The 25,850-nt window shown below is 37.8% G+C and overlaps 2 protein-coding genes across 6 annotated transcripts in view; one reads left to right on the forward strand and one right to left on the reverse strand.

The window, feature by feature from the left end:
• Positions 1 to 230: 230 nt before the first annotated feature.
• PRG4 (proteoglycan 4) lies at positions 231 to 16,431 on the forward strand. Of its 3 annotated transcripts, XM_028121479.2 has the most exons (13): positions 231 to 538; positions 1,131 to 1,229; positions 3,706 to 3,828; positions 5,038 to 5,157; positions 7,593 to 7,742; positions 8,299 to 8,418; positions 9,870 to 12,032; positions 12,686 to 12,763; positions 13,641 to 13,777; positions 14,053 to 14,209; positions 14,669 to 14,866; positions 15,344 to 15,469; positions 16,239 to 16,431. In XM_028121479.2, the coding sequence occupies exons 2-13, from the start codon at positions 1,157 to 1,159 to the stop codon at positions 16,334 to 16,336; spliced, it is 3,543 nt and encodes a 1,180-aa protein (XP_027977280.2). In that variant the 5' UTR covers positions 231 to 538; positions 1,131 to 1,156; the 3' UTR covers positions 16,337 to 16,431. The 3 variants fall into 3 exon arrangements, with proteins under 3 accessions (XP_027977280.2, XP_087872993.1, XP_087872994.1); XM_088016867.1 differs by lacking the exon at positions 3,706 to 3,828; XM_088016868.1 differs by lacking the exons at positions 7,593 to 7,742; positions 8,299 to 8,418.
• A 6-nt stretch (positions 16,432 to 16,437) lies between these two features.
• The window catches only part of TPR (translocated promoter region, nuclear basket protein), a 67,639-nt gene continuing 58,226 nt past the window's right edge, over positions 16,438 to 25,850 (reverse strand). Inside the window, exons 44-51 of one of the 3 annotated variants that reach the window (XM_028121478.2) lie at positions 25,654 to 25,722; positions 25,449 to 25,543; positions 22,767 to 22,873; positions 21,692 to 21,787; positions 21,410 to 21,566; positions 19,591 to 19,709; positions 17,197 to 17,292; positions 16,438 to 16,584 (exon numbers count right to left, since the gene is read on the reverse strand). In XM_028121478.2, the coding sequence (XP_027977279.1) occupies positions 16,529 to 16,584; positions 17,197 to 17,292; positions 19,591 to 19,709; positions 21,410 to 21,566; positions 21,692 to 21,787; positions 22,767 to 22,873; positions 25,449 to 25,543; positions 25,654 to 25,722 (795 nt within the window). In that variant the 3' untranslated portion in view covers positions 16,438 to 16,528. Of the gene's footprint in view, positions 16,585 to 17,196; positions 17,293 to 19,590; positions 19,710 to 21,409; positions 21,567 to 21,691; positions 21,800 to 22,766; positions 22,874 to 25,448; positions 25,544 to 25,653; positions 25,723 to 25,850 lie in introns of all 3 variants that reach the window. The other 2 variants (XM_028121477.2, XM_028121475.1) reach the window with 2 other exon arrangements.

Here is a 25,850-nt window from a genome sequence, read left to right on the forward strand (position 1 = left end):
TAGACCGTCCACCCTGTGCCAATGTAGAGCATTTTTTCTGTGCTCAGTGAAAATGCACTCAAGAAATGGACATTTGATTTAATTGTGTAAGTTAAGAAAATTTACGCCACAAACTGACAGTAGATAAGTTTCAAAATCACTTTTTGCTAGATTTAGCTGGTGGGGGGAAATAAAAGCAGGAAGTGATACCAACATTTGACTGTTTGGACACTGCTGCTTTGATATGCTTGTCAAGACTTGTCAGAACTATTTACCATCTCAGAACAATTTGTTCACTTCACTCAGAAATTAGAAGTGTGTTTTGGCTAATAATCCTAAATTTATTTTGTAGTAGTCATTTTTCTTAATGGAAGTGTTTTCCAGATGTTGCCTAAGACTAGCTGTCTGGGCCCTCTTCCAACAAATGAGGAAAGTTTGATTTCATAGGTTGTCACTGTTGATTCTGTCTAACCTTTGGACTAATTGGTTCATCCCAATATATTTGCACTGATATATAAGGCTTCCAGGACACTGGAAAAACTCATTATTGCTTTTACGGGTAAGTGTCAAAGTTAACTTGCTTCGTGGAATTAAATGTGTTTTCAATTCAATAGGGATATGCTTTAGTCAAGGAGTTTGAAAAAGATTTATAAGGATAGTAGTAGGAAAGTTTTGAGAAGGACCACAGCTATGCATTACACCTGTTGGAAGCTCACAAATTTATACGGAGAGTTAAGGGAAAGTGGGAATGGTCACTTCTGTGTTTGTTAAACTACATTTTACTGAAGTTGGTTATTTATTTATTTTTTTTCCCCAAGCTGGAATTTAAACCTTACCCTGTAAGTATATGCTATAATTTAAATAGTGTTGAGATAAGGTTGTTTTCCTTTTGGGGGGAATTCAAAAGTATTAAAATGAACAGTAACATGATTGAGATGGTGACTTGATGATTTCTTCTGCATAAGATTAAATCTAATGGTGAAATATTTATGATAGAATTAAGGCTGATTATCTTTAAAAGTCTTGTTTCAAGAGTGGGGTGGTTTTATCATTAAATCGCCTTTTAAAAGTTACTGAAACATGGTAAGTGACACAGTCATAAACTAGTGAGACTAAAGAGCAGTTTTTTGATACTTTTCTTTTCTTTGCAGTGAGGGCTCAGTACCTGGAAACAGCCATGGAGTGGGAAATACTTCCCACATACTTACTGCTACTTTCTGTTTTCTTGATTCAGCAAGTTTCTTCTCAAGGTATCTTAACCGTCCAAAAGACTTTTATTTAACAGCTGTTGCTAATCATTCTGTGTTGACTATTACTACAACAAAAGAAAGAGATTTCTAAAGACATATATTTGTTTGAGTTTAATGTGTAATTTTAAAGTTACGTGAAGCAGATATGGCATATTTATAAGCATTTTGGAATTCTCACATTTTTCTCATGTCTTATGAAATCTTTCAAGTTATGAGTTTTTCTATAGAATAATTTTTGTTCTCCTTATTTTTATGGTTCTTCAAAAGTTCAACAAAATACAGACACGGGATAAAACTATGCTAGTGTGATGGAGCATCATCAGACAAACTGAAAAGAACAATGTTGAAATAACATGTAATTTTTGCTTCCATGTTTACAATAAGTTTAACTAGTCTTTTACATCACATACATTATTGAGGACTTATTTTGCCATCATGGAGAACTAGGTATCATATTACAATGAACATTTACAAAATTTCAAACGGCCTTGTGTTAATCTTGAAATTTCTGTCTTTCTTACAAGGACTAGTCATCCAGATATGACTTACATTTGCACACATGTCATATATTATGATAATGAACTATTCCAGTTTTCCAAAAACAGGCAGTCCTGAATGAACGGTTCTTGTTATTCATTTTAGAGAATGTTAAGATACATTCAATGCAATCACCTTATCCGAGGTCTCTAGCATGCGATCAAGGTTGATGAGTGACAATAATACCAAGTGTTGGATTTTCGTTTCCTTTTTTGTTTCTTTGACAAGCAAAACTGGAGAGAAGAAAAATCTAAGTGCATGATTGTTATGGTGAAATTATATTTATAAAATAGACACTTCCAGGAAAATAGTTAAAATTCTCACCAGCCTAGCATGAGAGATAACTGCCTGCCATGGACATAGTTTCAGAATCACTTAGATAAGATGGAAAAACACGTGAAAGCAAATGTGAATATTTAATAAGGAATGATGGCCACCACACCATCTCTAGACTCCTCTGCTCTCTGGTGAGAGTATTATAAGGCTCACAACACTGAGAGCATTTCCTAAGCTACCTTTCCTCTGTAATAAGATCAGTTGTTCTCTAAAAAGGTTTTACTTTCCTTTAAATGAATGAATTTAAAATTAGTTGTTAAAATTAACAGCAATAAGAGGAGGACAGCCATTTAATCTATGAAAATAATTGCTCTTCCTATAAAGATAACTGATTTCCTATTTCAGAAATCTGCTAACTAGAAAAGAATAGCCTTTAATGTTGTGTTGTCTGCTTGTCTTGCCTTCTCAACTTCTTCTCATTCTTTTTCCTTTATATATAATATATGTATTTATATACATACACTATATATGCATTTTTGTGTGTATTGTGCACATATGTACGCAAAGGTTGTGAAGATTGTCCTAATATTTACTCTTTTCTTTGCACATGAAGACTTTCACTTTCCCGGACTCATTATTTTGAGATTTTTCCAATGTGTTTCAACTTCCCTGTTTGGCTTTAGGACACTGCACCTGACAGTTTCTATTCCAGAGACGTATTCCACTGTTACATTTTTGTGGTTATTCTCTGAGGAAGGTGTTTTCCAAGTGATTCTTCAAAATACATTTGAGGATCATCCCACTTTTGTTTGTATTTTTGTTTTGTTTTACCCAGAATAACTCTGACCTTTATATTCATGCCCAGATGCTATTTGAACAGTTACCTATTGGGTTCACCGTAACTGTGGTTGCAAGCATCTGACTTCCTCAACATTTAAAGAACGCGGTTATCCTCATGAATAAAAAGAAGAGGAAGCCGAGGGAAGTTTTTGCTGGCATAACCAGCTTGCTTTAAACTCAACATGAGAGATGAGACGCAGTGTGATTGGGTGGGAAAAGTGTGGGCTTTAGAATCAGAGATTTCAGAGTGACCATATAATATATTATGCAAATCAGGACACTTCTGAGGGTGAAAGAGGTCAGTATGAATAATTAATAGGTACTAATTGACCTGTAATACATATATCCTGGAACTATTCACTGGGTGTCCCTAAAGTCTCTGTGTTTCAGCTTCCTCCTCTCTCAAAAGGGGCTACTGATACTCTCCTGGCAACATTTTCATAAACATTAGAGATAACGTATGACTCAGTGCCCAGCAGAGACGCTGAAGAAATGTCAGCTGGTCCTCATTAGCAGCAGCCTCAGGAGAGCCCTAGCTACTACCCTTCCCCCAGGAATGTTACCGGCTTTTTGCAAAGCCCTTAACTTTGCCTGATTTTCAAAAGTGTATTTGTCTTCTCAGTCTAGTGAAGAATAAAGTGGCACGATCAAGGTCACATACGCCATCAGGCTAAGTTCAGCAGGACCCATTGCTACCCATCATTCCCGACCTTTTCCGATTGATAAAATTCTCCCTCGCCAAGTGGCTTTATCCTTCTCATTAGATCTCTTCCTTTCCGTGAAGCGGTTTGGCCCTGTTTACGACAGTATTGTATAATTTTAGATTTACCAAGCTGTGCAGGGAGATGTGGGGAAGGGTATTCTAGAGATGCCACCTGCAACTGTGATTATAACTGTCAACACTACATGGAGTGCTGCCCTGATTTCAAGAAAGCCTGCACCATAGGTAAGTCCTGACAGCTAGTGTCTCCCCTGTCCCGCGACACTGTTCTGTGGGTCCCCTTGCACCTGTTTCCACTCTTGCTTTTCTCTTTGCTCAAGTGCCTTCCCTTCCTCGCATACGTGTTGCAGTGTGCTGTACCTAAGGATGGTGTCAGAACTCGGGCCTGGCGGGGTGGGGGGAGGAGGGTGGGGAGGGGAGCCTGGAGATCTGTCAGGTGCACAAGGTGGGTGACTAGTCCCAAGTAAAATGTAGAGAATACTGTGACTCGGGAGTCATTAAGTAAATCAGAGATGTAATTGCTTAGTGTTGGGGTCCTTCAATAGTTTCATCAAAAGAATCCATGGATATAAAATAATCTTATCGACTGTTGGACTTTTGGATATGTTTCTAAAGTACCCAAAAAAAGGCAATTTAAATATGAAGCATTAGTGTTTCATGAGGAATTTCAGTTAAAACCCAAAGGGTCTGAATTTCAAATTATGAGTGGTATTTCCCTTGAACACTTTTGGATCATTTTCTTAACACAGGGACATTTCAATCTCCAACTTTTGAAAATTATAATTCAAAGTGGTTCAGAGTTATGCTCACTTTAGAATTTGTAGGTGAAGTTGATAAATATATTGCTGTACAGTTATGTGTCGTACAAGGTGATCATTTCAAATAGGCCTTGGTAAGTTACTGTGCCTCTAGCCGAGGCTGGTTTTGACATGAGCAGGCATAATCCAGGCTATGGGATTAGGCTGAAATCTTCCAACTCTACACCTTGCTCAGTTCGTCATAATAAAAGTCTCTGCATTATAAGTGATTTTTGAGCCTAAACAGGGACCCATCTATATTAAGCCAGCTCTTTGGAATATTGTTGTGAGGTCTGAACGTTCATTTAATAAACATCAATTACAAAACAGTGGGTGCAAGGTGAAGAGGATGGAGGATTTCATATGAAGGGTTCCCACCTTTCCACTGTACATATGTGAAACGACTCAGCACTGGGGTGTCTCTTGGAGCCTCGAAGGGCAAGAAAACCTTCTCTGAGTCATCATATTTCTTTCTTGACTTCTCCACTTGGAAAACCACCTATTTTCCAAATCCCAAATGAAAGACTCAGAAATGAACTTATGGAACTCCAGTCAGTATCAGGTGGGAAATGGCTATCAGTACATGGGTGTGACTGCATAATCAATAATCTGTAATGTTTTGTTTTGCTCTGGGTAGAGCTTTCCTGTAAAGGCCGCTGCTTCGAGTCCTTTGCAAGAGGGAGGGCGTGTGACTGTGACTCAGATTGTAAGAAGTATGGCAAGTGCTGTCCTGATTATGAGAATTTTTGTGGAAAAGGTAAGCATCACGATGCCAATCAGCACCTCTCAAGTGCGGCCAGACCTGCGCACCTACCTCAGCTTCGCTGATAATGTCTAATATGCATCTAGGGACTTGATTTTACTAACACAAGCCACTTTGTATTAATTTTGCTTCACCAAGAATGAATTAAAGAAGGAAAGCCTCTTCCAACAGGACTGACGGGCTCCGCCAGGCTCCAGGAGTATCAGTGATTGCTGGTTGAGGAACAGAGAGGATAGGGGCTAAGTGTATGTGCTTTTTCCTCAGGTGTGGTTCAATTTCAGGTGAAGTCAACAGTAACCAGCTCACTCAGGGATTTCTTGTCTCATCCTAATGGTGCTGACCCCACAAAGTCGGTGGTCCTTTGGGCTAGCTGTGTTTTTGGCTTCAGTGTTTTTGATTGTATATTGAAGGAGAGAATGACACTTTCAGCTTCTCTAAACTAGTCAACTTAGGACTTAAAGACATTACATTTATAGGCAAACCTACCAAGAAGTTGTTAACCGTCTGTTGTATGTCTCTTCCCATCTCTGCAGTCCATGGTCATCTCTATCTAAATCCCTGTGTGTGATAGAATCGATAAAAAGGGATATTGTCCCATTTTAAAATCCTCTTCTCTGGTTATAGGTCCTGAAGTAGTACTCTGAGAGTACAATAAAACTCTTCAGATTTTCCAAAAAAAAAAAAAATTAAAAAATAACGAATTCCTTTCTTTTACCAAATGTTTCCTCTTAAATTCTACTTTTAAAACAACAATATTTGTGGAGGTAAAGGTGAAAATAAGCATTGCTTGCATAATCTTATCATTTCATTTAAACAAGGCTGTACGTCCCCTGCTTCTTTGGAACAGTGGAGAAATAGGGTAAAAAACTGTTAATCAGCATAGTTGAGGGCTATTTCTTAACTGTTCAATGTTTTCATTGGACAGCATTCCAGAAATGATGGAGACAACACCCATATAATCAAAAACTCTGCCGAGTTCCTGCAGCTCTCAGAAGGATGTCAGGATGAAGGATACATATTTATTCAGTGCCCTGATAATTGTTTTGGCTGTGAGACAAAAATTAAGACTTTATTTTGGGCAGAGGATGGGTGGGGAGGGAGGATAGTTAGAGAGTGATGAAGCATTGCAAGAACATGTTAATAAAGACAATGCTTTATGCTACTAGGTGGTAGGTCAGATTACCTGAGGCTTATGCTAAATGAAAAAAATTGATGAAGGTCATGCTTCATTTACAGAATTCACAAGGACAGTTGGGGTTTCCACTGAAAAGAATGGAACCACCCAGAGCTTCACTACTTCATTTTTAAAAAATAACCACCAAACTATCTTACCAGTCACCTCTTAGGTTGTTTCGGGATTGACGTATAGATACTGTTGTAAGCATCTATGTATCTCAAAATTATAACATTTCGAGAACTGAAGAAATGTGGGTGAGAAAACAGTCCAGGAGGTTGTTTGGCTCAAGATCACTAGCTAGTATGGCAGAACTGTTTCTCAAATTGAGCTATTTGGTGGGAGATACAGAGGAAGGAGTGTGGTCGTCAGCTCATGGAGACTGTGCTGGCCAGAGTTCCTAGGGGGTGTGCGGTGAGAGCAGCAGGATTTATCACAACTCTCTCTACTCAAAGCCTCCCCACTGTTCTCTGCTTTCTTATCTTTCAGAAGTCCCTCTCCTTTTCTTCTGGTTCCTAATGATCAAAACATGTCCCATGCCTTCCCTTCTAGACATAGAAAGGGTAGGACAGAAAAGGTTTCAAAGATACACACCAAACCATTAACAGTTGTTTAACCTGGGGAAGGGCCACACATTTTCAGAAAAGCATAACGTGAAGGTGTGAACTTTTTATAAGAGTAAATATTCATGCAGAAATTTTGTAATTTAAAAAAAAGGTGAATTGGCATCATTTGATTTAAATGAATATAAAAACAGGACAAATGTAATTATTATATTTCTCTTCCTGAGAGCACAAATACCTTTCGCTCACATGCAGTAATTATTTCTATCATCACAGAAGATTGGCATAAGGGACGGAGCTGATAGAGGCAAGTATGGTTTAGGCCAGGAAATACCTTCAGAAATCATCTAGAATAAACATCTCAATTTGCAGACAAGAAAACAAAGTTCAAGACAGGGTTAGCTCATTTGCTCAAGGTCACAAGGATAGCACCTTGCAGGTCAAGGACTGGAATTCAGGTTTTCTGATCCCTGAGCCTTTGCCCCTTGTCATAACTTATAACAATCTCAGAACCAATATTTTATAGCAATGCATCTTTAGAATTGGAGTAACTAGTGTTAGGCTAAGAGCATGCCTACGCTGGTTTTCACCAGCATCGATTCTTGAAGCCAGATGCATCCATGCCTTTCACAGTTAAGAGTTGCTGATGAATGTCAACAAGATGTTAATCCACCTGTCTTGCTTGGCCTCAGTGCATAATCCCACATCACCACCATCTTCAAAGACTGCACCTCCACCTCCAGGAGCATCTCAAACCATCAAATCAACAACCAAACGTTCACCCAAAGCACCAAACAAGAAGATGACTAAGAAAGTGATAGAATCAGAGGAAATAACAGAAGGTAGGAAGATGACAGATGTAATAAAAGGTTTTGAGAGGGACTAAGCTGTAGGTGGACTACTTTTGTAAGACTCTTCATAGAGTAGGGGAATCATGTGAGTCTTGAAAGGCTCATTACACTTTTTAAAATGTGTTTAAAGTCAAAGTTTAAGCCAAATTATAAACCCTCAGCTGTTATTTTTCTTTAGCCAAATTATAAACCATCAGCTATTTGTTTTTCTTATAACTGAACCCAGCATGGGTGTAGGTTAAAATAATCAGAAGAAACACATCTCATTGGAAAAAAAAAATCTCAGGTGATTTTCTGCAGAATAATTAGATTCTGTGAGAGAGGGGAAAGTTGAGAGAAAGTAATATATTGCTAGTACCTGTGAGAAGCTTAGCTACCTTACTTTTAACTGACAAATTAAAAGAACAGTTGATCATATTACTGATAAAATAAAAGCAAAACACAGACATCTGTACCTCAGTAAACATTATTTCTTGTTGCATTTGGACTGGTGGTTTTTTGCTTTAAATTACAGTTGATGTGATCAACCTTTTTATTTGATTTATAGAACATTCTGTTTCTGAAAATCAAGAGTCTTCTTCCTCTTCCTCTTCCTCTTCAACTATTCGGAAAATCAAGTCTTCCAAAAATTCAGCTGCTAATAAAGAATTAAAGAAGAAACCCAAAGGTTTGAGCATTGATAAAGATCAAAGACTGTATCAATGCCATATTAATAATAATTGTCTGAAAGCAATGCGTGTTGGTAGAATGATTTGAGGACATTTCAGTACTTGGGGCGTGTATAGATTTGTAAAAATTATTGTGGAAGATACTAGCTTCCCATAGGAAACTAGTGCAAAGCAGCTAAGAAACCATTCTTTAAAGCAAAGGATAAGAAGATGCTAGAGCAGCAGCTCTGGAACCACAGGACGACACGAGATGCTCATTTATGGTTTTCAAGTTTAATTCCTGTCCACCTGATACATTTTTTTCTTCTCCTTTAGGTTCCTTGTGTTATTTTTCTTTTAATTTTTACTTATTTTATTTTGCAAACACTTATGTGCTGCTTTAAGTGCTTTAAAATGTTAATCCATTAAAGTCTCATACACATCTCTGGGAAAGGTGGTATTATTACCCACACTTTACAGCTCCTTTTTACTATTTTTCTAATAAATTCTATGTCATATCTGGCTGATTTTTTTTTTTTTTTTTTGTAGTAGAGAATGCACTACAGATCATGCTTTTACTTTCTGAAAAGAGATTCCCTTTGTTCTGCTTTTATTTCCTGAAATTCTAAAATATATTCTCTTTCTCCAGGAAATACTGAATTTTGGATACTGGAGTTTTGAAGAACTCTATTTCCGGGGTGGTTGTTATTTCCCCTGAAGGCTTTTCTCTGGCTGAATAGCCAAATACATAGTCTTTGATTCATCCAAAGAGTCTTGCACACCATAGAAGTGCAGTACATGTTTACTAAATGGAACTCATCTCAGTGATGAGCTCTTGATATGCTCTTTGGGCTCTGAAATTCACCTATGGGGTAGCTGCTATGAGAAATCCTGTTGAACAGGGTCTTTTGCTGCCATGGCATCCTAATCTCTGTATCGCCGGGGCTGCTGAGTTTAGGTGCACCGAGGAAAGAGAGCAGCTAACAGCCATGTGTATGGAAACAGAGCTCAGTAGGGACCATTGGGGTGACTGGACAGATTTCTGGGGTTGTAGTTGTAGAGGTCTCTGAGGCAACTGGTGCAGTGAATCTACAAGATGTTGGAACTAGGTTTCCAGAGGGGATGACGGGTCACTGAGCAATGTGAAATAAGAGGAAGGGAGAGAGTGAGGGCCAAAGAGCATTCACATAGAGATGAATTAGTGTTGTTGATCATGTTGGTCATTTCAAAGCTGCCACTTGTTTCTATACATTAATTGTATAGACTTTAACTTGTGCTTTTCACCCCTTCTCATTAATTCCCTAAAATAGGCCAATCAGATAAGTTCAGTATTTACCATTTTATAACAAGTTAATAGACATATCACAGGTTAGCAATTTGCTTGGGATACATAGCTAGTTGATAAGGATGGGATCTTTAGGTCACTATTGAAAACTACTCAAAAATAAAAGAGGTGTGTATTTTTTTCTAGTAACAGATAACAAGGAAAGAACACCCAAAAAGAAACCTACTCCAGAACCACCAGTTGTAGATGAAGCTGGAAGTGGACTGGACAATGGTGACATCAAGCTGACCCCAACTCCTGACATTCCTACTACCCAACGCAATAAAGTTACCACATCTCCCAAGATTACAACCGGCAAACCAATAAATCCTAAACCCAGTCTTCCACCTAATTCTGATATATCCAAAGAGACACCTTCAACACCTAATAAGGAGGCAACAGTTGAAACTAAAGAGACTTCTTTAACAAACAAAGAGACTTCAAGTGGAACAAAAGAGAAGACTACTTCAACTAAAGAGACAAGAAATGCAGAGAAAAAACCTCCTAAAGATTTTTTACCCACATCCAAAGCTCCTGTTAAATCTACACCCGAAGCTGAAACTACAACCAAATCCCCTGCTTCCACCACCACCAAGGAGACCACTCCCACCACCCTCAAGCCTGTTCCTACTACGCCCAAGAAGCCTACACCCACCACTCCCAAGGAGCCTGTACCCACCACCCCCAAGAAGCCTGCACCTACCACTCCCAAGGAGCCTGCACCCACCACCCCAAAGGATCCTACACCCACCACCCCAAAGGAACCTACACCCACCACCCCAAAGGAGCCTACACCCACCACCCCCAAGGAGCCTACACCCACCATCCCCAAGGAGCCTGCACCCACAGTCCCCAAGGAGCCTGCACCCACTATGACCAAAGAACCTGCACCCACAGTCCCCAAGGAGCCTACACCTACCACCCCCAAGGAGTCTGTACCCACCACCCCCAAGGAGCCTACACCCACCACTCCCAAGGAGCCTGAACCCACCACTCCCAAAGAGCCTGCACCCACCACCCCCAAGGAGCTTGAACCCACCACTCCCAAAGAGCCCGCACCCACCACCCCTAAGAAGCCTGCTCCCACCACCCCCAAGGAGCTTGAACCCACCACTCCCAAAGAGCCTGCACCCACCACCCCTAGGAAGCCTGCTCCTACCACTCCTAGGGAGCCTATACCCACTACCACCAAAAAGCCTGCCCCCACAACCCCCAAGGAGCCTACACCCACCACTCCCAAGGAGCCTACACCCACCACTCCCAAGGAGCCTGAACCCACCACTCCCAAAGAGCCTGCACCCACCACCCCCAAGGAGCTTGAACCCACCACTCCCAAAGAGCCCGCACCCACCACCCCTAAGAAGCCTGCTCCCACCACCCCCAAGGAGCTTGAACCCACCACTCCCAAAGAGCCTGCACCCACCACCCCTAGGAAGCCTGCTCCTACCACTCCTAGGGAGCCTATACCCACTACCACCAAAAAGCCTGCCCCCACAACCCCCAAGGAGCCTACACCCACCACTCCCAAGGAGCCTACACCCACCACTCCCAAGGAGCCTGAACCCACCACTCCCAAAGAGCCTGCACCCACCACCCCCAAGGAGCTTGAACCCACCACTCCCAAAGAGCCCACACCCACCACCCCTAAGAAGCCTGCTCCCACCACCCCCAAGGAGCCTGTACCCACAGCCCCCAAGGAGCCTGCACCCACTGCCCCCAAGGAGCCTGCACTCACTGCTCCCAAAGACCCCACCCCGAAGGTCCCCAAGGAGCCTGCTCCAGCTTCTCTTGAGACACCTGCTCCAACCATCTCAGAGGCCTCTATTACAACTACCACCATGGAGCCTCCCACTACTCCCAAGAACCCTGCTGAATCAATTCCTGAGTTTCCTGCAGAACCCACGCCAAAGGCTGTGAATAAACCCAAAGAAACCACAGCTGTGCCAAAAGATACAACCACGAATCCTAAAGTGTCAACTTCTAAACCCCGAAAGCCAACCAAAGCACCAAAAAGGCCCACTTCTACCAAAAAGCCAAACACAATACCTAAAGTGAGAAAACCAAAGACTACAGCAACTCCCCCAAAGATGACTACATCGACAATGCCAAAATTACACCCTACCTCTTCGGCGGAAGCCATGCCCCAAACTACCACCAGCCCCAGCCAAAGACTTAACTCAGAAAAAGTTGAAGTAAATCCAAATAAAGATGCAGATATTGCTGGAGAAAAACCTCACATGATCCCCAGGCCCCCTGATATATTGGTGAGAGGATCCAATCAAGACCTCGCCATCAATCCCATGCTTTCAGGTAATAAGCATGTTACTTCCAGTTTTAAAATTGGTAATGTTAACTTAAATTTATCTGAGCCAGAATGTCCTGAGTTAGTATCACACTATTGATATATTATCTAGAACCCTGAACTTGTTAACTTGTGGGGTTTTACAGCTTCTCCGTAGGGAAGCAGACGAGTAATCACAGTAAGATTATTTGGTCTTCGGAAAATCGAATAATAAGGAATTTAGTGCATTTGTGTCTATATGCAGAGATGGTGTACAGAATGTCAAAAAAATTTAGTTGGGAGTGTATCCTTACAAGAGTACAATGCAAAGCAAAAATCTGCAATATTATTCTCTTTTCCAAACCAATTTCAAAGGGCAATCAGAACTGAAAAATGGACTTTTGTGTTGGGATCAAACATCCAATAATTATCTAATTTACATGAAGATCAGGTAACCTGGCCCATTCCAAATTTTATAGATTACCTTTTGAAAAATATCACCTTTAAGTAAAACAATTAGGAAATATAGCTCTTCTTTTTCATTTCTGAAATATGCATACATCCCACTAGCCCCTTCAAGAGCTTAGGAAAAGGTGAACAGAGGAAACAGCCCTGTGGGAGGATTTGAAAACATGAACACTTTTCTCATTTTCTTTTGTATCGGCTTAATTTTTTGTTTTAGATGAGACTAATTTATGCAACGGTAAGCCAGTAGATGGACTGACTACTTTGCGCAATGGAACACTGGTTGCATTTCGAGGTGAGCTATGCACATATTTCTTCTGCCCATCATTTTATTCTTGGCATTTATGAGAACCAAAGGAGAGTGGAAGTTTGGGTTGAGCTTTCCGAAGGGGAGCCTGACTGAACTTTCTTCACACAATATTATGGGAACCTGAAAGTAATTACCAAAATACAGGATTAACAGAATTAAACACATTAGAGTAACAAATAAAACAGAGAGCTTATGTGGTGACTAACATAATAAAATAAAATTTAAAAAAAAAAGAGAGAGCTTGAACTGATACTAAATTTTTTCTTTCCATTAGTAATTAAAAGGTAGTTCAAATTTTAATTTCCTATCAAATGATATGACACCCAGATTTGTATTTGTATTCCCTGCTCTATTTTACGTGAAAATAACATCTTGATTGCAATGCATTCAACAGTGTTACATCCCGTGGTAACCTAACAGGAGAACAGCAGTTACTTCATGTTACTTCTCTGCTGTACCATCTGCTGGTCCAGTCCTCTTATATTTAGATTAAATCTGAAAGGAAACAAATCATACACTACCATGGTAGAGGCTAAAGAGATATTAGCAGTCACTGAATTATAAGTCCTTAATTTTAAAAGATAAAGAAACGGAGGTAAGTGCCCTGCTGTAAGTCACAGAGCCAGAAGGATCTTTCTAGAGAAACTGGAAAACTAAAATATTTCAAAGGCTATGCTGAACTTCAGACCTGAGAAATACCTACTCTCAGAAATATTCAAATACTAACTTCTGTACTAATCCTCACAGTGTTGACTAAACTTGTCATGTAATGTGTGTTAACATATTTTTCATTTTGGTTTCTTTTGGAGTAAGTTATAGTATTCATTCAGTTTGGAGGCTGATCTATCACTTTCAATTTTAGGTCATTATTTCTGGATGCTGAGTCCATTCAATCCACCATCTCCACCTCGTAAAATTACTGAAGTTTGGGGTATTCCCTCCCCCATTGATACTGTTTTTACTAGATGCAACTGTGAAGGAAAAACTTTCTTCTTTAAGGTAAGAAAAATATCTTTCTGAGAGAAATCAGCAACTAGCTATTCTTGATCCTAAGAGCATAAATCAGCTTACCCTCCACTTCAGAAGGGTCTCTATATTTTATTAAACTATTCTATCATCAAAATTTAATAAAAAGCTAACAATTTGGTAACATTAAAGGCCAATTTATTCACTTAACAAAGTTAAAACCTTCTCCCTATATATACATCTAGGAATGAATCCCAAACTTTTTTATTCCGAAGCTGTTAACACCATTTCCTCTGTTAAATCATCAGGATTCCCAGTACTGGCGTTTCACCAATGATATAAAAGATCCAGGGTACCCCAAACAAATTGTAAAAGGATTTGGAGGACTAAATGGAAAAATAGTGGCAGCTCTCTCAATAGCCAAATACAAGAACAGACCTGAATCTGTGTATTTTTTCAAGAGAGGTATGTGTTACAATAATTGATAAATTACAAAACTTCTAAGAACTGATCTGCCTAATTTTATTTAATATTTTCATTTATTACTGGGTTTACTGTCAAAGATGTTTAATGGCTGGAGTGAAATTATTTTTAATGAAAAAACTGAGGACAGTAAAAAGTATTTAGAGCTCTCAGCATGCAAATTACAATTTCACCTGAATTTTCAGGTCATTAATATAGAGGTCATTTAATTTCAAACAAAGTTAAATATATAACTAGGCAATTTGTTGGTTTTATTCATTCAACATGTATTTCAGCACTTGGCCATTATTTTATAATACCCTTGACTAATAGCCATTATTAATGTCTGGACATATATGAGAAACACTGATCTTTTCCTCTACCTTGTAAAAGCTCTTTTCCACCTTTCTGGGGGTTTACGCTTAATTTTCTTATCACATGTGATTTTCTAATACATAATAGGTGGCGGCATTCAGCAGTATATTTATAAACAGGAACCCATCAAAAAGTGCCCTGGAAGAAGGCCTGCTATCAATTATTCAGTGTACAGAGAAACAACACAGGTTAGGAGACGTCGCTTTGAACATGCCATAGGACCTTCTCAAACACACACCATCAGAATTCACTACTCACCCGTCAGAGTCTCTTACCAAGACAAAGGTAATATTTCTTACTGTGTTAAAAATTCTTACACATGAAGTAGATGTAATACAGTTTATCTTACAGAATGAAGCTTATTGAATATAGTGACTAAATAGCCCCAATAACTTAAAGCTCTTTGATTCAAAACATCAATTTGCCTCAGTGAATGACCAGATCTATCTATATAGTTTTTTTTTTTTGTGAGTAAAGAATGCAATTTATTCAGGTTTGTTATTTGGAATAAATACCATTTATCAAGTACCTCTTACCAAGAACATTACACACAAATCTATAAACCTCAGCAGAGTCCTAACAGGTAGGTATTTGCACCATGTCAGAGGGGGGCAAAAACTGAGGCACCTAAGTTAATAGCTCACCCACCATAACAGAGCTACTCAGTGACCAAACTGGGATTCAAACCCAGGTCCGTCAGACTCTAGCGGCTGCTCTTCCCTACAGTACTTTGCTTTCAGGCTGGTATCTTTAAATCTACAGGTTTCCTCCATAATGAAGTTAAAATGAGTTTACAGTGGAGAGGATTTCCAAGTGTGGTGACTTCAGCTATCGCACTGCCCAACATCAGAAAACCGGAAGGCTATGATTACTACGCCTTTTCTAGGAGTAAGTTATTAAGCAACTTCTTAGCTTCTTACGGATGTGCTCTAATCTCTAAAATATGAATATAATCAGAGCAAAAACCAGTGTTCAGTGGTGACTAAAGGTGTGAAGTTAAACTCTAATACTTAATTCTAATTGCTCTGAAGAAGAGAAAGTTTAGATTTTCACTTTACTTTCAATTAAACTGAATAGGCTACAATTCTATTCTGCACTATCCTTCATGAGGTTAAAGACTTATGATAAATTATCCAATTACTTGAGTAAAACTGCTACTAAGAACAATATTCTACATTACCTGTGGCATTTAACGGAGGTCTTGGGTGACACAAAATATTACTGATTTGCATCATTACACAAGTCCCAAAGGCCACAAAGAGGTTCTTGAGAAATTAATTATTTTTAATTAATAAAAATTAAATTATGTTACCTGGGACACTTTGAAAAATACAGAAATCTAAATTATTCTACCTATAAAAATGATGTCAAAAAGATTTTTAAAGGGTAAAACTGAAGTGAATTATTATTTTTTAAACTTAGGTTTTCCTCAAACTCTTACTCTGAAAAAGGAGAGTCAAACCTAATTTTACAGAAAGCTGGTGAAAGGTCAATCTCTCGAGGCAACTGTTTTTGTCATAAAGTTCAAATTAATACAAACATTTCTGATATTAAAATGATAAATACTATCTTTGAGTATAATAGTCAACACAAACTATTTTTAAGTTGAGGTATTTTGTTTTCTTTTTAATTAAAAAATGATTTCTCTTCTATTTAGATCAATACTATAATGTCGATGAACCCAGCAGAACAGCAAGAGTCATTACTACTCGTTCTGGGCGGAGCTTATCCAATGTCTGGTACAACTGTCCTTAGACCCACGGGCAAAGGAAGAGTCAACTAATTAAATGAAGAATGAAAAATTTTGACACTGAAATAAATTTTATTAATAAAGAATGTTGAGAGAAGCATACCAATTTAAATACAAAAATGTTTTTAATCTCGACAATCATTACACTAAAACAGGCTTGAGAATCTTATTCACAATTATTACAGTTTACAGGACATTTAATTAATATTGCCTCTATTTATTCCTCCTCTCCCTCCCATTGCATGGCTCACACCTATAAGAGAAAAAAATAACCAAACTGAATGCATCTTTTAAGAAGTTAGCTCAAAAGTGGAGTATTCACTTACCCTAGGTCACTATAAAATTGCTTTCAATATCAAATATCTAGGTATATAGATATAAAACTGTTAGACATTTCACACATCTTCAGTTGAAAATTATTACAATTAGATTAATGTTTTCATGGCATGAATACAATCTCTAAGGGTTACATTAGAAAACACAGATATTAAAATTCTTAATTTTTTTAACTAAAGTCACAAAGCTTGATTCTGTTGTGTAAAAAGTATAACAACAGGAAGAGATGTAACAAATGACTATCTAGTACTGTAACACTTTGGCTTCCTCAAATCTAATTTTGAATTCAAGGAAGAAATGAATACATATGAAATATAAGCACATATTCATTATATACCTATAGTTTACAAATCTTTCTACAAGAAGCTTACAGATTAGTAAACATTACATGCTCAATGTGTAATTATTTAATCAATCCTAGGAACATTAAAAAAAACTAGATACAAGTTAGAAGCTTAAGAATTAGAAAACTTGTTCCATTTATTACTATCCTACATCCTATCATGTAATCAATATGTCAGAAATTTACCTCTCTGTCTGTTAAACTGACGACCACGGACACCTTGTCTCAATGTTGTCTGAAGTCTTACTCGTCTGAAAGGCTTTGGTTGACTACTGCTAGTATCTAAGGAAAAAAACCCCAAACATTAAAATATAAGAAAGCAAATTAAAAAATAAGAAAAGCATTTATAATGGTAAAATCTAGTCACTAAATGATGCATGGATAAAATGCAGAGGTGTCCATTTGCTTTCAATATTTAAAAGTGGTTTGATTTTTAACAAGGGACATTTAACAAACAAAAAAAGGGTAGGAAGTAAAAAAAAATTTTCTTATTAAAAAAAGTGCACAGTTCTTTTTCACTCACTCACTCCACTCATAAAATATATATTCACTTGGTGCCTATCCATGTATCACTGTGCTAGGGGGTGGGGACTACAATAAAAAACCACGTATCAGCTCCCTCAGGAAACAACAGATCCCGACATACAATGTGAGTCAAATCTGAATCCTCTTTTCCAGACACCCCAAATTCAATCATTAGCAAATCCTGCCAGCTCGAATTTAAATACATATCCCCAAATCTGACCTCTTCTCACAAACTTCACTCTACCATTCTGTCTGAAACATCCTTGTCTTTACCTTGAATTTACAATATCCTCTGAAATTTCTCGTTTCTGCCCATTACACATTTTCAGTCTCTTGTTTACAGAGCAACCAAACTGATACTGTTAAATCTTTAAGTCAGAACTTATCACCACTCTGTTGGAAGCCCTCTAAAAGCTTCCTAAATCCACAAAAGCCAAAGCAATTACAATGATCTACTGGGCTTCTCTTCCCTACCCTCCTACCTCCTGCTAGCCTCCCTCTGGCCTTACGGTGCTCTAACCATACTGGCCCCTTTGTTGATCTTGAATATGCCACACTGCTGCCTTATAGATCTCATCTGGAACACTCCTTCCCCCCAAAACTGCACAGCTTTGCTCCCTTGCCCTTTCCAGGTCTTTACTTAAAAGTCATTTTCTTAGTAATGCTTTCTATCAAATCGCCTGGCACATGGTAGGCACTCAAATATTTACTGACCAAATAAACTGCTCAGATGAGGAGGCTTACTGTTTTATATTACCAAATAAACTTAAAGACACCCTAATTTTATAGTATATTGTAAAAGGGAACAAAAACCGTATTTTCTTGTGCAAGCCCTGATAAGATAAAAGTGCCCATTCTCCTGTCAAAGATCATTTTCATAGGATATCAGAAATATAAACGGGAGAAGAGCTCTTCAGCAACTGTATTATTAATAACTATGATAATGATAATTTTTGAGTCTTGCTGAGTGTTATGCATTGAGTTATGTAATTTACATAATTATTTCTAATCTTGACTGCAAGATTAGTTATGATTATCCAGATTTCATAATAAAATATTTGCGCAGACATTTAAAGTTACTAGCTGTTCCAAGGGAGATGTGGGATCTGAACCTAGGGATGTTGGCTTACAGGCTGCTGTGTCAGGGAAAAGCAGATAGGCAGGAGAGATCTTGAGATAGCAGTCCCATGACTGAAAAAAGATAACCGAGCAGGTCTTCCATAGAATGTGAAGGTTCCATGGCAGAATTTGAGAATTACTGCTATAAACAATTCAAAATAAAAATAATCTTTGTGGATGACTGGGTACTGTATTTCTTCAATTTTAATAAAAGTAATTCCCTACCTAAACATTTTGAGACAGATAAGTTAGTATAGTGTATTGTTTAAGAGTGGAGTCTCTGAAGCCAAACTTCTTGAGTCTGTACCCTGGCCTGCCCATTATTTATTAGTTATGTACTTTGGAAAAGTTATTCAACATTTCTGTGACTCAGTTTCCATATGGGTGATTACCACATTGGGTTGATGTGAGAATTAAGTAAGGTAATATATGTAAAGGGCTTAGAATGCTATCTGACACACAGTAAGTGCTCAATAAATGTTAATTATTTTTTTGTAAGTACCACAGAAATAATTTTTATTGCAGGAAAAATACATAAAATAACTTCAAAGACTTGAAAGCCAAACTTTGAAACTGTTTACATCAGTAAATTTCAAGTATTTTTTGAGTAACAGACCTCCTACCTTTCAACTCTCCAAATCAAATCACATGTAAGAATCTTAATATGTAGAACAAGTAACAAGAAGCTCCTTTGGTTTAAAGAGGCAGGAGACTGAAGTACCGATCCTTAGCAGCGCTCCCAGTGACCCATCCCTCACAGCCCTGTGGCACCTCTAGTCTTAAAACTACATTTCCTTTAATAAAATACAATTTCCCTTTTAAATAAACCATTTTTAATTAAGGGGGAAAAATAATGATCTATTTGTTACAATAAAATCATCTTTTGCAAACAAGTTTGGTGTATCAGTTGTGTTGTACTCAAGAGCAGGAACTTACCTACAGAAGAGCTGGATGGAGGATCCTGGCTGGTAGAAGGAAGATCTGACTCATCAGATGCCTGAACAGGTTCTTCTTCCTGCTGGCTATCAATTTCTAGGCCTGCTTCTGAACTAATACTAAGAAAGGAAAACAAAAATTGATAAGAAAATGCAAAACTGGTCCTTGAGGTATCCTAAATTGTTCCCAAACTCTTTCTGACATAGTTTATCACTTCAATAACCCCGCACTTCCCTCTAACTCAAAACTGTAGACTCTTGATATTGGTAACTGTGTATTTTTTTTAAAGGAGCTGGGGGAAAGACAGCTCAAGTTGCTTTTTCCTTATTCCTCTTCTCACATGTTCCAACTTTAGTTTTTATTTCCCCTCTGTTATTTTTTTTTCTTTTCTGCAAAGGATGTTCACATTCTTGAAAACATTTGTAAGAGATATACTATACAGATTTTGAAATCTCAAAACACTTTTCTAGGAAGGCAGAGTACTAAAATAATTCACAAGTCCCAACTAAACAATGTACCACTAACTCACCATGAGCTCTAGCCCAGATGAGACACGCTGCGGGTACGTGAATTCCCTGGCTCAATGGCTGTAACTCCAACACTCTCTCTCCCATTCAATAAAGCACATCAAAACACAATTAAGGGAGAAAACAGCCCAAAAATAAGTTGAATCTGCTCCAGTTTTATCATCTGCAAACTTCAGTGCAGTCATTAGTAACAATGTATCTGAAAGATCTCTCTCATGACTACCTGCCCAAGTAGAGAAGTACTAGTGAAGGGTAAAGTGTATGGGGCTCAAGTCACAGGTCAAATCCAGTCTAAGCCAGTTACCAGTGGCCTAAGCAAGTTACTTTAACATGTTCTGAGTCTCAGCTTTCTCACTGTAAAATGGAGAAAATAGTAGAGATTTTGTGTGGGTTAGAAATGACATATCTAAAGTGACTTGCATACATGATATGAAATTAATGGCAGCTAGTATTCTCAGCAGGATCTGTTATCTCCCCCAAATTAAGCAGCACTGTGTTAGAGCATAATAGTAGGCTTGCTTTTTTCCTCATATACTAGAATTGGTCTATAATTACACTAAGAAAATATTGCTCAATACAACAAAATCTTTGAGCTCCACCTAGGAAATCTGTGTTCTACTTCTAGCTATGCTTCTTTGAAGTAGTCCAACTTTTTTATTTTGTAAAGAATTAGGTTCTGCCTTGAAAGCTAAACACTTCTCCAAGACCACTGTCCAGGGGTTCTTTGCATTAAATTACTCCTTTGACATAAAAAAAAAAAAAAATCCAGATGCTGTGTCATATTTCTTTTGTTAAACTTTGTTTATAACTGATGTGTTAAAATGTAGCTAGGTCTTAAAAACTGCTACAAAATTTCTAATTTTTAAGAAGTCAGTATTTCAGACATCAAGTTCTAAATGCACATAAAGAATAAATGAAGTTCACTTGAGAGCCCACTACAAAATGGAAAGTGAGTCATTTCCTAATTTTCACAGAATGACTTCTTTCTTAGGGAAAGTTCAAGCAACTACATGAATTGAAAGCTATCAGTAATTTTAAATAAATCATTTTTCTAGAATACATCATATAATTTTCAGGGAGATAAACATTTAAGAAATTACTTGTCTGCTATAATAATATCCAAATTCTAAGATATATTACTATGTGCAAAAGTTAGTCTTCCAAAATGTATGGCTTGTTTTATTTTTGTAATGGGATGCTACTAAAAATACAGCTCAACAAACTATTTCCTGGCTAAAGGAAAACAAGTGTAAAAGTCTAAAGCAAGCAGAAATTATAAAGTAAATATTTACCCTTCAGATTCTGCCTCCACAAATACTTCATCTCCATCATCACCTGCTGCTGTTTCATTTGTTGTGGATAAAGTGCCAGTGGATGTTGTTACCATTGGAACAGATTGAGAGGCATGCTCTGAAGCATCAGAGGTGGTACTCTCAGTAAACACGGTCACTTCAAAATAAAAGAAATGAAAACTTTAACTTGGTGGTTTACCTAATTTTTAGCCAGAAGATGTCACACAGTTTTCCATTTTACCAATAAAGCACATAATCTATTAGTCTGCCTGTGATACCTACCCGGGGCTGCTACTTGTAGAGGGGTAGTGGGAACACTTCGGCCACCTGACTCTTCTTCATGAGCTAGGAAGAGGGGTGTTTCATACATTCCTAAACCTAAAGACAATTCTAAATATTAATGGATGATGGAAAGAACACAGAACTGTCAATATGCCAGGTATCTGAAAGAAAAACATGAATCAGTAGAGATACACAACTTTGCTGAAGCCCACTAATTAGCCCATCAGGCAAAAATCAATTGTTCAAAAATATAAATATAATTGAAACACATACTTTAAGTTCACAAACATTCAGTATCCTCTGAAAAAATATCTAAAATGCTGCTCTTATGGTTTGATATAAGCCAACTTTATTGAGTACCCAACTATGAACCAGGTACTATGGTAGAATCTACTCACCAAAACTACAAGATACTACTCTTCCCCTTTTTGCTAAAGAAATAGAATTTCTACGGGGTTAATTTTCCCAAAGTTACAAAGCTAGTAAATGGTAGCATTCCAATTTAAGCCTAGATCTGTCTTGCAAGCCTAAACTGTCCTATAAAATAAAAAATCATATAAAAATTTAAATTTATATAAAAGGTATATTATATGACTTATATGAGGGCTGCAGATTAATCTTTTATTTTGAGCTTATTATAAAAGTAGTATGCTTTCCTTACTCACAAAATGTCATACAGCCTCTCACAAACTTAGTTATATGGATGCTGACTGGGGATTAAAAGGTAATTAATTCCACAAAGAGCACAATTCATGTTCAACAACCAACTACTATTACTTAATTTAGGGGTCATTTTATTCCACATACTTTAAATATTTTATCTTTCTTAATTTTAATGTTAGTGGAAAGTATCTAACTAGTTTATTTACTAGGAATGTTATCAAACTAAACATAAAGGTTAAGATTTATATGTAAAGCAATGTTTAACATAGCTTTTCCCATAAATTTGCACAGGAATTAGATATCAACTTAAAAATATTTGTATTTGCTCACTTAAAAAAAAAATCACATCAGAATAGCTTATTACTGAACATGTGTGAACCCAGGAGATCTAAGCATTTATTTATCTATTTACCTCCTTGAGAAGCAAGCTGGCCAAGATCAGAGTGACTTGAACTTGTTTGTGGCATATCTTCAGGCGGCCCAAACCGGAATCTAGGAACACCAGCAACCTGTGGGGAACTAAACAGACAAAAATGAACTTAAGATAAATTTTAAAGTTACCTTGTTTAAACCACAATGATGGAAAACAATACAGGAGAAGGAAGAATAATCACAAAGCAAGAAAAAAACCAGATTGGAAGTTAAGTTGATACAGAAATCCTTATAATAATATTCTCAAAATATCAGCTGTGAATGAATTTAATATTATACATGACTCATACATACACAATTTACATGTAACTTTCAGGTCTCCTGAACTATGCCTCACATTTCCTGAATATGCTGGATATCTATCTCCATGCAAATACACTAAAAACAACACAAATCTAAAATGAGATGTAACAAAATAAGAGAATGAAGTCACAAGACAAAATTTTGTCTTAGTTTTTACTGCTGAGTCAGATAAATCAAGTCACCTCTAGCCCATTTCCTATCTGAAAGAGCTCACTAAGATGGCTCCCAAGGTCTAGAACAATTCTAGTATTAGATGGCTAAACACTTGTTTTCCCCTTGTTCTAGTAACACTATCATCCATCTTCCAGGATATAAAACAGCATTATCTCTCTTTGCCCACTCCTGACCCTACCTTCCTTCACTAGCCAGCCATTGATGTTTACAGATTTTATGTCTATAAAACTCTTCATTTTCTTTTCCACATCAACATTATTACTTTAGTTAAGGACATTCTCTTTCGGGTGGATTTTAAAATTTATTTTCATACAATTACTCTACTACAGAAGAATCTTACATTCTGAGCTATGCAAGAATCTGTTGACTGGCTGTCATTCAGAACCTGTTTATTGGAGTCTGTTTCTGACAGGCTGACTTCCAGAAGGGAGACACAGACAGTGATTAGTTGGCTTATAAAACTGTGTTAATCAAGATGAGTTATGGTTAACTGCACAAGTTTAAAACAGGTCTTGATAGGGGCGCCTGGGTGGCTGTCAGTTGAGTGTCAGCCTCTTGGTTTTGGCTCAGGTCGTGACCTCAGGGTCGTGGGATTGAGCTTTGCCTCAGGCTCTGTTCTCAGTTCTCAGCATGGAGTCTGCTTGTTCTTCTCCCTTCTCCTCTGCCCTTTCCCTGCTCCCCCTGCTTCTACATGCGCACATGCAAGTGCTCTCTCTCTCTCTCTCTCAAATCAATTAATCAATAAATAATCTTAAAAAAAAGGTTTTGACTGCTGGCTATATCTTACCACATGCTACAGAACAGTCAATGTTTTTCCAAGTTTGTGGAAACTTTTTCATTCTGATATTCAATTACATCCTGCTATGCAGCTAATACTTCAGCCACAATTAAATGTATACTTCACACGGAAATCTTTTTTGTCCTTTAAGAGTAGTGGTATAGCACAAGTTAACATAGGTTCTAGAGCCAGACTGTTTAGAAACCAAAAACTGCCACTTTCTGGCTGTCTGATGTTGACAAATATGTTAACATCTCTGTGCTTATCTGTAAAATAGGAACAATAATGGTGTCTTCTCTCATAGCTAGAAAGATCAAATAAACTGATTCATAGAAATGTTAAGTGTCAGGTGTTCTTTTCCAAGACTCAATTCAATGCTGTCTCCATTAAGCTGTCTCAGATTCTTTCCCCCTAACTGCTGGAATAAATCACTTCTTTTGTATTAAGCCTACTGCTTATGCTTTTATTCTTCTAGATTGTTTAGGTGACAATTAGTTCCTCATATACTTGGCTTTCGAAATAATACCATCCCATCACGATCACTGTCATTACCAACACTTTAACATCTGCAAGCATTTACTATGTGCCAGGCAATATTCTAAACACGTTAGCATAAATTCAGTTCACTTAATTCTCACAACTTATATGGTAGGAATTATTTTACTATTCCCATTAGTAAAATGAGGATACTCAGGAATAGAAACCTAAATAACCTGAAATACTAGTAAGCAGTACAGCTAGATTTCAAACCTGGGCATTCTGACTCTGAAGTCTTTGTATTTCTTTCTTTTTAAAGACTATTTATTTAAGATAGAGAGAGAGAGAGAGAGAGAAAGAGAGTGCAAGCATGGGGGGAGGGGCAGAGGGAGAAGCAGACTAGCCAGGGAGCCCAATGTGGGGCTCGACCTGAGCTGAAGGCAGACACTCAACCGACTAAGCCACCCAGTCTGTGTTCTTCACCATCGTTATTTTGCCTTTAAGATCTCAAATTCCTGATGGAAGCAACTATATTTCATATATTTCATTCACTTTTTTTAAGAGAGAGAAAGAGTGCACAGTGTGTGATTTGGGGGGGGAAGGGGAAAGGTGGAGGGGCAGAAGGAGAGGGAGAGAGAATCTTAAGGAGGCTCCATGCTGAGCTTGGAGCCTGACACGGGGCTCAATCTCACGACCCTGAGATCATAACCAACAAGAGTTGGACATTTAACGCACTAAGCCACCCAGGCGCCACCCCCTTCATTCACCTTTATATAATTTTCCCCAAACTATATCCTCAACCCTATCACAAGTGCTTAGTACATAACAGAGGACTCAACAAGTAATGAATCCACCAAATGTAAACAAACTGACAGGGAAAGAGGAAGAAAATGATTAGTCACAAAATAAGTTTCTCTTTCATTAACTTACTGAATTGCTTCAGCAAATCCATCAGTACGATGTGGCACCACAAGAGTTGGAGTACTTGGAACTGTTCTATCCTCATCATCAAAAAAATGCTGCTGCTAAAACAAAGAAAATGGGGAATAAACAGGTATGACAGAAACATACATATGGACTATATACATATTTGCTGAACAAATGAGTCACTTCTACATAATGGGTAGATAGTTACCATGCCACCGATTCCTGGAGTCAACTGAAGCCCCCGTCCAACAGACTGCCTCCGAGTCATCTGAATTCTCTGTGTCAAGAAAGGAATTACATTTGTTTTCAAGAATCAGGCAATCAAACAAGAACTAAGTACCAATAGATATAGCTTATTACAATGGTAACAAGATAACTGAAATGTTAGCAGATAATACAACCATC

The sequence above is a fragment of the Eumetopias jubatus genome, unplaced genomic scaffold (assembly GCF_037043125.1).
Source record: "Eumetopias jubatus isolate StellerSeaLion01/CBP00866 unplaced genomic scaffold, mEumJub1_p1.0 scaffold_12, whole genome shotgun sequence".
Lineage (NCBI taxonomy): Eukaryota > Metazoa > Chordata > Mammalia > Carnivora > Otariidae > Eumetopias > Eumetopias jubatus.